The 14,609-nt window shown below is 37.3% G+C and overlaps 1 protein-coding gene across 1 annotated transcript in view; it reads right to left on the bottom strand.

Annotated features, from left to right (window-relative positions):
• The window catches only part of GPR158 (G protein-coupled receptor 158), a 403,983-nt gene that overhangs the window by 176,726 nt on the left and 212,648 nt on the right, over positions 1-14,609 (bottom strand). The window contains exon 4 of the mRNA XM_032880798.1: positions 837-1,033. Within this exon, the coding sequence (XP_032736689.1) occupies positions 837-1,033 (197 nt within the window). The remainder of the gene's footprint in view (positions 1-836; positions 1,034-14,609) is intronic.

The following is a 14,609-nucleotide window of genomic DNA, read 5'->3' on the forward strand; positions in this document are numbered from 1 at the left end:
CTTTGTTAACACGAAGGGGTCATTTGAATTCAGAAAAGGTGGAAACTTTAGGCTTTGTATTTTTTTCCCCAATGGCACAAATAAGTTTCTGAAAGCAAGAGAACCACAAATTCTGACAACACCACTGGCAACATATAATTAACTGGGTGACCAAGTGAAGACAACTCCCCAGAAAGCTTTGCCCTGAACATTTTACCATTTCATCCACCCATGACTGAGAAGCATATAAATTTCTATACTACTATTTGATTTCTCAGAACAGGACCGAAGGACACGCTCTCTCAAAAGCCATATGAGCTCTTTGTAGGATCACTGTTATCCCGGGACACTAATATAAGCCCAAATATAAGCTCATGAATAAATTTATTCTTCAAACTATCATTATACTTTGAATACGTTTGCTCAAAAAAGTCAAGTCCATTTGCCACTTCAAATATAGCTAAGAGAAATAAAAATTAAATATAATAAGTATCAAAAAGCTTTCAAAATATGAAAAAATTAACAATACTTTGGGTACTGGCAGAATAAGTTCTTCTAGAAGGCAAAGAGATAAAAAAGAGAGTTCTTTAAGGCAATAAAATACTCAAACTTCAGGCTAAACAGGGGGAAACATTCTGTAGAAGAAAATGTTATAATAAGATTCTATATTTTTAATCCCTATTTCTCCTGGGAAGAGAGAGCTAAAGAATATAATGTTCATACTCTAGTCTGATTATATTATAGGAAGACTTTTGCTAAATAGAGAAGCAAGTGGAACATGGAAAAACTCTAGTTGCTTGAGAAAAGAAGTCACTTCATAATAAAAGGAAGCTCATAACCAGGGTACCTGGGTTTACCTTTGCTTTGCGAAAGTGGTAGACCACCAGCATGCTAACGAAGTCGAGCAGCATACACAGGGCTTGGAAGGAGATGATAGCAAGTCGCAAATACTTATCCTCCTGGACAAAGCAGGGGCTGTCATCAGCACAGTAGGGGCAGCCCTCCCTGCAGGGTAGGCAGACATGGGCTTCTTCTGACACATCTTTTGCACTTCCTGAAAGTTCCAAATAAAACCACAGTGTCATTGCACCTCTAAGATAGGTGAGTACACAAAACACATCCTCACCTCTTTGTTCCTTATCCCTCTTACTAAAGACCTTTTATCAACCTTCTTGCTAGGGGAGAGTTACTTTGTTTTTAGACTTAAATAAAATTCTTTTTATCCTTTCGATTAAAAAAAAAGGGACTCAAGGTAATTGAAAAACATTAGCAAAAATGGAAACAAAACTCCTTAAAGGCAAAGATCAGTTTTCCAATTCTGTCATATCATTATCTACCAATCCCCAAATGATATTTCCTATGGCAAAAATCATATTCATAAATATTTGCTAAAGAATTAACCAGAAGGAAGAATAGGAAAGTCGTCTCTTTTCTGTACCAAGTAATACACAACATTTTTGGAACGTCTTGACCTAGATGGCACAGAATCTAAAATGAGGCTTTGATTGCTCCTTAATTCAGCGGGGAGCTCATCTACTAAGTTCATTAGGTCTAAATTGGATAAAATGGTACTTAACTGGCAGTTGTTCAGTGTGCAATTGCCTAATGATGGTGCATCCTTTGCCCAGAGTATAAGCCATACTTACAGGCTATCATGTAATTTCCCACTTTGCCTACTCATAAGACATTTCCTCACTACTAACTAACTGCTGCTACTAATCAGCCCTTTACTTTTAGATTCTTCTCTCTCAGTTGTCAAACTTAACTTAGCTCTGAAGCTCAATAGGAGAAGATTTTCTTTGAGTTTAACACTGGGAAATATCCAATTAAAAACATATACTAAAAAAAAACCAAACCAACAACAAAAAAAACTATTTCCAACTCTGAACTCAATATGAAAGACATTAGTGAATATATACTTGAATTAGTATGTAACACAACCACCCTGTTCAATATATAATACAACCTTGACTGACTGAGGAATCTGGCAAAGAGGTTGCTCTGGTTAACAGCATTTTAATAACACAAAGTTTAACAGAAAATCTTTATCACTTTCAATTCTTGTTGACGGTTCATAATCTTTCTAACTGTATTTGTCTGCTCTTCTTCCTTAATAAATATAAGAACAAAAGCATAATTGAGTATTTCTTTGATGATTCAGGATATCATGCTGTTCAAAAGTCACTATTCGTTACATAGTGAAAAGTGCACAAGTTTTCGTATCCAGCAGATATGGTTCCCATTCCTAGATAGCTCTGAGATATTAAGCAACTCAGTTGACTACTTTGGGTCTTAGTTTATGTATGTTTGAAATATGAATTATTGTTGTATTGAGTTAACACGTATAAATCAGAGTGCCTGGTTTTCTCTTCTCCAAATACTGAAGATGCAAAAAGGGAATTGAAATCCACCAGTGCTTTAAAAAGAAAAGTATTACTGTTCAAAAACAAGACAGAAGAAAGAGCTGAGGTAAGGAGGAAGTGAGTGGGAATGATAAACTCCATTTTAGAGAAGATAACTTCGAGGTCCAACTCATTGTCCAGCAGTAATATACAATGAGAAATGAGCAATAATACAAGACTGGGGTTTGGGAGATGGGTCAGTCAGAGAAAGAACCTACAGAGAGCTCAGGGAACGGATAAGGCAATGATTGGGGAATACAAAGAGTAAGAAGCTAAACAGGTAGGAATTTTTACAATGTCATAATAGAAAACAGATTTACTGGAACATGCTGACATGTGATCAAAGATGATGACTGAGGAAAGGCTATGAGGTATGATGATTGTTTTATCTGTCACTGACTATTAAGACAGTGGTTTCCAAGAAGTGACAGATATTATAACTAGTTTGTCAGAGCTTAGGGAATAAATATGAGAAAAAATAGAGTATTATTTCAATAAATCTTGCATTGAATGAAACTAATGACAGAGTATATGTTAATTAGTTGAATTTAAATAAAATTAATTTTTAAAATGATTTTTTTTTTAAATTTTATTTATTTATTTGACAGAGATCACAAGAAGACAGAGAAGCAGGGAGAGAGAGAGGGGGGAAGCAGGCTCCCCGCTGAGCAGGGAGCCCAATGCGGGGCTCGATCCCAGGACCCTGAGATCATGACCTGAGCTGAAGGCAGAGGCTTAACCCACTGAGCCACCCAGATGCCCCAAAAAGATTTTTAAAATAAATTTTTATAAAGGGGAAAAATCAGTTGAAAACTGTTTTGAAATATAGACAAAAGACAATGTGGCAGCCAATCTTGTAAAGTCTTACACTTTTCAACAACTCAGCTTGAGAATGAGGAAGGCCAGTTTTGAGGATGAAGACATGAAAGATTAAAGTGGCAACAGTACCCAAGATGACTCGTTGGGATCACTCGGCAGAAAAAGAACCCATTTAGTGTAAGATGGTATGATTTACTGGAACACCTATCCAAAATGGCTTTTTTCCCTTATTTTCTACAATTATCAGTATAGAAGCAAATGAGGAGGATAGAGCAGTCGAGGATAGAGAGTAAAGGACTGTGACGGTGGCATTACATCACAGGGAGGGAGGAAAAGCCAGTTCAAGGCTGTAATGGGGCTGCAGCCCTCACTCCTTCAGGGTAGCCAGGGCTCAATCCTCCAGAGCCCTCCTGAGTCTGAGCTAGTCTGAGGGACTAAAGAGGAAAACATTTCTTCACCATCGACCTTATTCATTGATCAAAGGTAGCCTCCAGGGTCATTCACTCCCATACACTTTTTGGTTAGGCACTCATGCATTTGGAGCTGATTCCTGCATCTTGCGCCATGACTGTAGCGGTGCCCCACAGGAGAAAAGAAATTGAAAAGTGTGGTATGAGGTTCCAGTCTGAGGCAAAGCATAATATACCTGTTTTTATGCAAAGCTTTCAGGCAATAGAACAATGACTGGATAAGACATCAAGCCAAGTGGCATTAGAAGGGATTAAAAACAAGTATCTAATATGGACAAAAACTGGCATATACATCAAGAGCTACAAAATATGAAAGTCTAGGATACATAGAAAGCAGTAACTGAATTAACCGAGTACTAAATGGATATTCATGTAAGTGAAGTGAGAAGGGGTCACTGCCCTGAATAAGATAAAGTTGCCAAGAATTCAGATGCACTAATGTTGGTGACGAAAATGTCAAGAAGTCTATGAACAAATTTGGAAGACAGAGGTCAGGATTTCCCTTTCTGGCCAAAATGGAAGAATATGGGTTAGAATTTACCTTCCTATCAGAAACAATGAAAAGAATAAACAAAACATTAAAATTATGGTTTTACAGACTGGACATCTGGTAAGAAAGGACAGTAATTCCTAACAAGTGCAAACAATCCTCAATATACCAAGCTACTATAAACAGAATCACAACAAAAGTTAAGTTAGTAAAGAAAAAGTATCTATGGAAAGTCTTTGTTTTGTGAAATAATCCTTCTTAAGCCAATCTTTGCTTTCTTGGTTCGGCTAAATAGGCAGATATATTCTCATTGGTTTAAGAAGCTCCTAGGTGCCTATAAGCCAAGCAGTACATAGTATTTACTTTCAATACAAATTAAACTTGAAACTTCACTCATACCTAATGGTATAATTCTCTTAGACAGTATGAGCTATTTAGTATTTTGAATCACTCACGCCTGAGAAGTACAATTGAACATGGGTTTGAAACACATGGTCCACTTATACATGGATTTTTTTTTTCAATAAATATACTGAGAAATTTTTGGAGAATTTTGACAACTGGGAAAAACTAGCAGATAAACTGTGTAGCCTAGAAATATTGAAAAATTAAAAGAAAAAGTTGGATATGTCATGAATGCCTAAAACATATGTAGCTACCAGTCTATTTTAACTTTTATTATCATAAAACATATACAAATCTATTATAAAAACAACATTTATAAAAATGTAAACATACTTACAGACCACACATGGCACCATTCTACAGTTGAGAGAAACGTAAACAACTGTATAGATGTAGTATTAAATCATGACTGCTTCAAATTAAATGTAGTAATACTGTACTACTCCAGTAACTATGTAGCCATCTCCTGTTGGCTACATTGCCAGTATCTGCCTGAAGCCCACCTGATGCTAATCATCTCTGCAGGAGCATTTTGTCATTCCAGTAAATTTCACACTCATAAAAAGTGATCCTTCAGGATTCTCATGTATTCATGTGTATGTGTTTAGGACAATTCTGTAAACCTTGAATAACACCATGGGACCCATGCAGAGTACCACTAGTGATGCTGGAAGGGCTTCCGGGAAGCAGAGAAAAGTCATGACATCGCAAGAAAGAGGTGAATTGCTTGATATGTACTAGAAATTGAGGTCTGCAGCTGCAGTTGCCTGCCATTTCAACATAAAAGAATCCAGTGTAAGGACCACTGTAAGAAAAGAAAAAAAAGAAAAGAAAAGAAAATATTTTTATCTCATATTGAAAATGCAGCTTTTATGTGAGTGCAGGATTACTATAAGGAAAACATACCTATGGACTCTAATATGATTTGGAAAAAAAGTGAATTCATTATATGAAAACTTAAAGATAAAGGAAGGTGAAGGATCTAAATGCTGGAGAATTTAATGCCAGCAAAGGATGGTTTGATAATTTTAGAGAGACATTTGGCTTAAAAAATGTCAAGATAACAGGAGAAGCAGTGTTTGCCAACCAAGAGGCAGCAGATGAGTTCTTGGATGCCTTTAAGAAAACCATTTTCTGGGTTGGTTCCATCAATGCTGTGTTCTTGAAGTCAGGAAGTACTTCTCCAGTAAGGTACTGCCTATTAAAGTTCTTTTGATAACAGACAATGCCCCTGGCCAGCCAGGACCCCATGAATTCAACACTGAAGGCATGAAAAAAGTTCAGCTTGCCCCTAAACAAGATGTCTCTAATTCAGCCTCTAGATCAGGATGTCATAAGGACCTTTGAGGCTCATTACATGGCGTTCTATGAAAATGACTGTCATGGCTGTGAAAGAAAACCACAATGGAATATTACTCAGCCATGAGAAAGGATGAATACTTACCATTTACATCGACATGGATGAAACTGGAGGGTATTATGCTGAGTGAAATAGGTCAGAGAAAGACAATTATCCTATGGTTTCACTCATAATGTAGAATACAAGTAATAGTACAGAGGATCATAAGAGAAGGGAGGGAAAACCGAATAGGAAGAAATCAGAGAGGGAGACAAATCATGAGAGACTCTTAACCATAAGAAACAAACTTAAAGTTGGTGGAGGGGAGGGGGGGATGGGGTAATTGGGTGATGGGCATTAAGAAGGGCATGTGATGTGAGGAGCACTGGGTGTTATATCCAACTGATGAATTATGAACTCTACATCTGAAACTAATGATGTACTACTGTATGTTGGCTAATTTAATTTAAATTTTAAGAAGAGAGAGAACCACAATAGAGAGAGCATCATAAAAGTCTAGAAGGATCATACCACCGAGGATGACATCATTATTACAGAAAAGGCCATAAAGGCCAAGGCCAAAACTAAATTCCTACTGGAAAAACCTGTGACAAATGTTGTGCATAACTTCACAGGATTTACAACAGAGCCATGCAAAAAAGGCAGGGGGTGAGGGTAAAGGGTGATATGGATGTTGGAGAAATGTAAGAGTTAATAGATACCACAGCAGAGGCATTGACAGAAGACCATTTGATGGAGATGAATGCTTCCAAACCAGTGCCAGATGATGAAGAAGAAGAGGTAGAAGAAGTAGTATCAGAAAACAAACTGACATTAGACAATCTGGCAGAAAGGTTCTGGTTATTCAAGACTGCTTTAACTTCTTTTACAGCATGGACCATTCTATGATACAGGCACTAAAACTAAAGCAAACAATGGTGGAAGGATTGGTACCATATAGAAACATTTTTAGAAAAATGAAAAAATAAATGTATTTCCATGAAGTTACAGCAAATGTGCCTCATTCTCCAGCCTCCTTTTCCACCTATACCACCCCTGAGACAGTCAAACCATCCCCTCTTCCTCCTCCTCGACAGCCTACTCAACAAGAAAACAATGAGGTGAAGACTTTCATGATGATCTACTTCCATTTAATGAATAGTAAATAATAATCATGTCATACAGTTAATAAACTTACTTGTTGTGCATGTACACTTCTTCATGCGAAAATCTAATAGCTGTTAAGCAAGAATTGTAGGAGACATTTCTGCATCATCATCACCAACCCTGCTTAAGCATTCATTGTGTAGAACATCATGTGCAAGACACATATGGAAGTGGATAAGCTATCCTTCAAAAGATATGCAGTAAGTGATATTTAATATAAAATTAATAATGTGTTAGTTTGCTTACAGTTTTATAACTTGGCTTTTGAAGAATTACATTACCATATCCTAGCCCTCTCTGTCTCATAATTGGAGAAACTGTGCTTGGCCTGTCAGCACAGGTAAGTGTTTTTCTCTAAAAATGTAACAATATTTCCAATACTATATTAAAAAGATGATTATAATACTGCACATCTTGAAATTTTTTTCTTAAAGATTTATTTATTTTAGAAAGAGAGAGAGCACAAGCAGGAGCGGCAAAGGGAGAGAGAATGTCCATTAGACTCTGCACTGAACACGGAGACGACACTGGGCTCGATCCCACAATCCTGAGATCATGACCCAAGCTGAAACCAAGAGTAGGATGCCTAACTGTACCACCCAGGCGCCTCTGTATGCCATAAAAATGTTATAATGATTCATTCCTTAGCATATAGGGTAGGCCTTCATGAAGCAACTGTATTGATTACACTAGGTTACTATAAAGCAATCATATTGCTGCTTCTTTATCAATGCATGAATTGTAATACCTATAACATAAATTTCTTTTTCACATTATCTTTTCATTTTTTATGTCTACTGTTAGTAATACATATAGCATCTACAGTGTCTTGTAACATAAAAGATAATACTGATGTAGGTAATGATACGTGATTCATCTTGAAAAAAGATAACATAAACTTATGATACTGATAAGTGCAATACAATAAATGTATTTTCTCTACCTTATGATTTTCTTAATAATGTTTTTTCTCTAGCTTTCTTTATTGTAATAATAACTCATAGTACATAATATATATACAAAATATGTGTTAATCAACTCTATAGTATTGGTAGGACTTACAGGCAACAGTAGGCTATTAGTAGTGAAGTTTAGGGGGAGTGAGGAATTATACATGGATTTTTCACTTTGCAGGGGATTGGCACTCCAAACCCCCATGTTGTTCCAAGAGTCAAATGCATTGCAGAATGTTAAGTGCTTTGTATATCTGAACTTGTTAGTTTTTGTAACATGACCATGGCAAGCAGTTACAGTCACATTCTCACTACATTTCCAAGTCCTCCAGCTTTGTTAACTTTTCCATTGTTTTTAACCAATTTTAATTTGAGAGTTTCTTTTGGCTTAGGACCAAACTGATGGTCCACTTTTAGTAAATGCTCAACATCTAAGCTTATCCCTGATTTTTTTCATGACCAATATTTTACTTTCGCCCAATTTCCTCATTAATTGTTAATTGTTATTCTGCTGCATAGTATATATTTCTGTATGGTACTCCCAATCAGTTTTGGAATGAGGTTGAAGACAAAAAGCATAGATAAAATAATACTTCAAGTTTTACAGAATTTGATAGAAACAAATTATTCTTCAATTCAGCAACTATTTTCTGAGTGTTAAATTATGTGTTGGGAACTATTTTACTGGAATTAATTAGTGAACAAAACAAAGATCTCTGTACCTGTGGAATATGTGTTCTACTGAGGAAAACAGACACAACCAATCAATGTAATAAGTAAATAACATGTTATGAAAACTGAGAAGTGCCAAGAGGAAAAATTAGTAGAGCAAGGTCAGGGGGATCAGATCTACTGGAGGTAGGAGCTGCAATTTTAAGTAAGTGGTTAATGTAGATCTCATTCTAAAGGTGATATCGGAGCAAAGATTTGAAGGAGATAAGAGTTATCCATACTGTTGTGATTGAGGAGAATTCCAGGCAGAGGAAATAGCCATTACAAAGATCCAGAAGTGAGAGCATATCAGGTGTATGTGAGGAAGAGCAAAGAGGCTATTGTGGCTAGAGCAGATTGAGTGTGGGGCAGTATAGTGGAAGTTGAAGGCAGAGATGTAATAGGGCCAAAAGGGCACTTGTGGGCCACTTACAGGGACTTGGATTCTACCCTCAGTAAGATAGAGTGCCATGTAGGATTTTGAGTTGGGGAGTGACATGATATACCTTGTGTTGTTATAGGATTATTTTGGTATGCAGAATATACTGGAGTGGGTAGGGGTAAAAGTAGGGAAATTAGTGAGCAGTTTCCAGTAATCCACTTGAAACCTGTGGCGGCGGGAACCACAGTACAACAGTAAAAACTTTAAATTCAGATAGAATTTCAAGATGGAGTCAAGAAGATTTTTCTGATGATTTGGTTATGGAATGAGGGAGAAAGAGTCAAGGATAATTCCTAACTGGCATTGACAAGTGGATGGATGAAGTTACTAACAACCAAAATGGAGAAAAATGCATGTGGAAGTTTTTGGAGTAGGCCATAAATTCAAACTTGACATTTCAGTTTGAAGATGTCTACTGGAGACTGAAGTGATGATGTCAAGTCTGGAGTTTGGAAGAAACGTCTGCATTGATGATAAAGACACAAAGTTCATGGGCACATAGACAGCATTTATAACCCTGCTACTGGGGCAGATCACCAAAAGAATGAATGTAGACAGAGATGACTCCTAGGGTCCTCTAATGTCCAACAAAATTCTTAGTCACACAAAAGTTTCCCTGGCTCTGACTCAAATTTTAAAGGTTATTGCATTAATTTTTTTTCCATAACCATAAATTCAAAAGTTTTAAAACAACCAACTGCAGATAAATACTTTCTTTGGGTTTAAATATGACTTACTATTATCAAATAATTAAAGCTGCTGTTTTGGTTTGGGATTCCCAAGGTCAAAGCCTGAGAAAAGGACCTGAGTATACATAGGTGATTTGTAGGTGATCCCCCAAAAAACAGGAGTGAAAAATGAGCTACAAACAAGAAAGAAAGGAAAGGCAATAAAAAGTATTGAGCTGGATATCACCATGGAGAATGTGAACTAAATTCTCCAGGGAGGACCTAACAGCTGCACACAACACCCCTCAGATTTGTCTTTCCAGAGAGTGGAGGAACCTGGCACACTTATGCAGCAACCACCAATCCTGCTGGTTGATAACTGTTCCCAGGAGCCTTCAATTCCTCTGCACTCCTGCATAAGGCTGAGCAAGCTTATGGGACTTCAGAGAAAGCCCTGAGGCAAAAAAGGGGAATAAATTCTGTGGGCATTTAAAGTAAGAAACAGGCAGCATGTCCCATAACTATCATAATAGCTACAATATGAAGTGGGTCAAGAGTATGGGATACAGGGCACCAAAAAAAGCCAAAACCAAAACCAAAAACTATGATAGCTTCTAGGTTCCAAAATCAGCTGTTTCTGGTGCTGTTCAGATACAATACAATTTGAATGGTGCCACCTAGATCTGAACAACATGCTTAGCCATAAACTACACACAAAGAGATGAAGAAGCTTGGGACATTGCGGGACCCACAGGTAATTCTAATAATGCTATTAAATACTTCTCTATACATTCACAAAGTAATTTGCTTTGCAGAAATAGTTTATTGTTGCCTCTGGTCTTTTTCTTTCCTCTGTAATACTATGTCTCCACCAATTTGTTAAAGACTGTAGAGAATACAATTAATTACTCCTATTTTATTTAAAGAGCAGGGCCCTCTCCAGTTCACTTTTTGTTATATAGATTGTAACTGAATTGCAGTAAGGTGAGATGATCTAACAAACTACCCAAATCAGATTTTCAAGTGTTGGTCAAACTACCCAAATCAGATTTTCAAGACCTGGAGGCCCAAGAAGCTTAAATCATCACCAAAGGAACAACCTTACTTTCACATTAGCAAAAAAAAAAAAAAAAAAGGAAAAATAGTTTCTCCTTTCAGATTTTGCCATATTCAACAACTCAGATTGGTATTGTCATGGGCTCACATAAGACATTTTGCAACATTCTAAACATTTGGGTTTGAGATCAGTTATTTCTTCTATTTAAGACATAACTGAGGATTTTTTTAAAAAAGGAAAAAGAACAAATTCTCTTCTGCAATTAAAACAGAGTACATTTGTTCTCGGAGCTTGGGAAGATGGCAGAGTAGGAGGACCCCAAATTCTCCCCATCCCACATTTACAACTAGGTATCATCCACATCTAAGTCAATAAACTGGAGAGTGATCCAAAGACTGGCAGATCAAACTCCACAAATAAATATAGGGAAGAAGCAGCATCTGAAAGGTTAAGACGGTCAGAAAGGCAGAGGGAGGCTGCCAACAGGAGGGAGGGAGCTGTACACATGAAGAGGGCAGAGAAATGGGCCCCTGCACCAAGGAGATCATGGAGACGATTAATCCCCATAACCTGTAACATCTGGGTTTGAAAACCAGGGAAGCTAAATTGTTGGAATTTCTAAAACCAAGAGGACTTGCAGCCTAGTGCTTTAAGTCAGTGGACTCAGCAGTGGGCAAACCAGGATAGTGAGTGATAGATGGGTCTCTGCCCTGAAAGAGAAAGCAGCTTGAGCAAAGAGACACCACAGAAATAGTTTACACAACAGGGCTAGGGAAGAAGGGCGTTGGTATTGGTGTTGGGAAATGGGAGACAGAGCTGTTCATACTGATTTCAGAGCATGTTGGGGAATTTCCCCAAATCTGAGGGAACTGGCAGTTGCCATTTTACTTCCCTGCCTCCCAGCATACACACAGAGCCACCTGCAGGAGGTGCTCCAGACACTTGCTATTAACCTGCTAGCAGTGCACCTGAGGACTTGCATACTCCATTCCTGCTAGCCTCAGCCCTGGGCTCAGGGCAAATTTTGGGAACATATAGGCTCCACCCAGCTGCCGGATGCACAGCTGCCACCACATGCCAAGCCTAGCCAAGCCTAGCCAATGTGATGCATCCCTGGCCACCCTGGCCCCCAGGTGGTGCATCATTTCAGGGAATCTGAGGTATGACTAGTGTCCCAATGCAAATTTGGTAACAACCCTGCCCTGCTCCCAAGTTCCTTGGCAGAAGGAACTGTTCCAAGTTCCCCGTCAAAGCTGGCCTGCTGGGTCCCACTAACACCACAGAGAACAAACACAGACCAGAACAAACCCAGACCACAACATGCAGAGAGTCAGTGCAGCTGACTGCACTGAAAGAAAAAGTGACTCAGACACAATAGGAGGGCATAAGCAGCACACAAAGGATACTCTCCTGAAGTTCCAGGTTTGGGGGAAAAGTAGACACTGCTGTGCAGGGCACTCCAGGGACTTTTCTTCATAAAGTCACTACTTTCAAGAACAGAAGACATAGCTGACCTTCTTAACATACAGAAACACACACACAGAGGCAGACAAAATGAGGAGACAGAAAAACTTATTCCCAGTGAAAGAACAAGACAAGGTCATGGCCAGAGATCTAAGTGAAACAGATATAAGTAACACGCCTGATAGAGAATTTAAAGCAATGATCATTAGGATACTCACTGGTCTTGAGAAATGTGTGGAAGACATTAGTGAGAGCCTTAACAGAGGTAAGGAATAATAGAGCAGAGATAAAAGAAAATAAATGAAATGAGAAACACACTTGATGGAATGAACATCACAATGGAAGAAGCAGGGGAATGAATTAGTGACCTAGAAGACAGAATAATGGAAAGTAATCAAGCTGAAATACAAAAAAAAAGAATTCTGTAAAATGAGAATAGACTTAGGGAACTCAGAGATTTCATCAAACATAATCGCATTTATATTATAGGAGTCAAAGAAAAAGAAGAGAGAGAAAAGGAAGCAGAAAATTTATTTGAAGAAATAATTGCTGAAAACTTCCCTAATCTGGGGAAAGAAATCCAGATCCAGGAGGCACAGAGAACTCCCATCAAAATCAACAAAAGCAGATCCACACCAAGACATATTATAATTAAATTTGCAACACTTAATAATAAAGGAAAAGAATTTAAAGCAGCAAGACAAAAGAAGTAATTTACAAGAGAAAAATCCATAGGGCTAGCTGAAGATTGCTCAACAGAACCTTGGCAAGCCAGAAAGGAGGAGTCTGAGATATTTAAAGTGCTGACTGAGAAAAATCTGCACCCAAGAATACTCTATCCAGCAAGGCTATCATTCAGACTGAAGGAGAGATAAGGAGTTTCCCAGACAAACAAACTAAAGGAGCTCATGACCACTAAACCAAACCTGCAAGAAATACTAAAGGGAACTCTGAGCAGAAAGGAAAAGACCAAAAGTGACAGTATGAAGGTAGGAAACACAAAGCACTAAAAATATTTCTGTAAAATAATCAGTCAAGGTACTGACAAAAAAAGGGATATAAAATATAATAACACATACATAAAACGTGGGGAGGAGAGGAGAAAAGAACAGGCTCAAACTTAACCACCAACTCAATATCAGCTGCTATATGCAGAAGAGGTGATACACAAAACAATGGTAACCACATATCAAAAACCACTAATAAATACGCAAAGAATAATGAGAAAGAAATCCATATATATCATTAATGAAAATCAGCAAACCATGAAATAAAGAAAAACAAGAAAGGGTCAAAGAAAATCTCCAGAAAAAGAAAACAAAACAGGTCATAAAATGTCAAGAAATACATACTTACCAACCAAAAGACATAGGGTGACAGAATGGGTAAGAAAAATAAGACCTATCCATATGCTGCCTATAAAAGACTCATTTAGACATAAAAGCAACTGCAGATTGAAAATGGGGAGATGGAGAAACATCATTTATGTAAATGGATATCAAAAGAAAGCTGGAATAGCAATATTTATATCAGACAAAATAGACTTTAAAACAAAGACTAATAAGAGACAAAGGAGGACACTATAAAAATAAAGGGGACAATCCAACAAGAAGATATAATAATTATAAATATTTATGCATCCAACATAGGAGCACCCAAATATATAAAACAGTTAATAACAAACCTAAAAGAACTAATCAATAATATTACAATGATAGTAGGGGACTTTAACACCATGTTTACATCAATGGACAGATCTTCTAAAGAGAAAATCAACATGGAAGCAATCAATGGCTTTGAATGACACACTGGACCAGATGGACTTAACCGATATATTCAGAGCATTCTATCCTAAAACAACAGCATACATATTCTTTTCAATGGAAATGAAATTCTTTTCTATGAAATGAACATGGAACAGTCTCCAGAACAGATCACATATTAGCCCACAAAATAAATCTCGAAAAATTCAAGAAGACTGAAATCATACCATGCATTTTTTCTGACCACAATGTTATGAAACCAGAAGTCAACCATAAGAAAAAAATTTGGAAAGACTACAAATACCTGAAATTTAAATAACATGTTACTAAACAATGAATGGATCAGCCAGGAAATAAAAGGAGAAATTTAAAAGTGCATGGGCAAAAATGAAAATGAAACACAAATATCCAAAACCTTTGGGATACAGCAAAAGCAGTTCTAAGGGGGAAGTTAATAGCAATACAAGCCTACCTCAAGAA

This window comes from Lontra canadensis, unplaced genomic scaffold (genome assembly GCF_010015895.1).
Source record: "Lontra canadensis isolate GAN:19392208 unplaced genomic scaffold, GSC_riverotter_1.0 scaffold72, whole genome shotgun sequence".
Taxonomy (NCBI): domain Eukaryota; kingdom Metazoa; phylum Chordata; class Mammalia; order Carnivora; family Mustelidae; genus Lontra; species Lontra canadensis.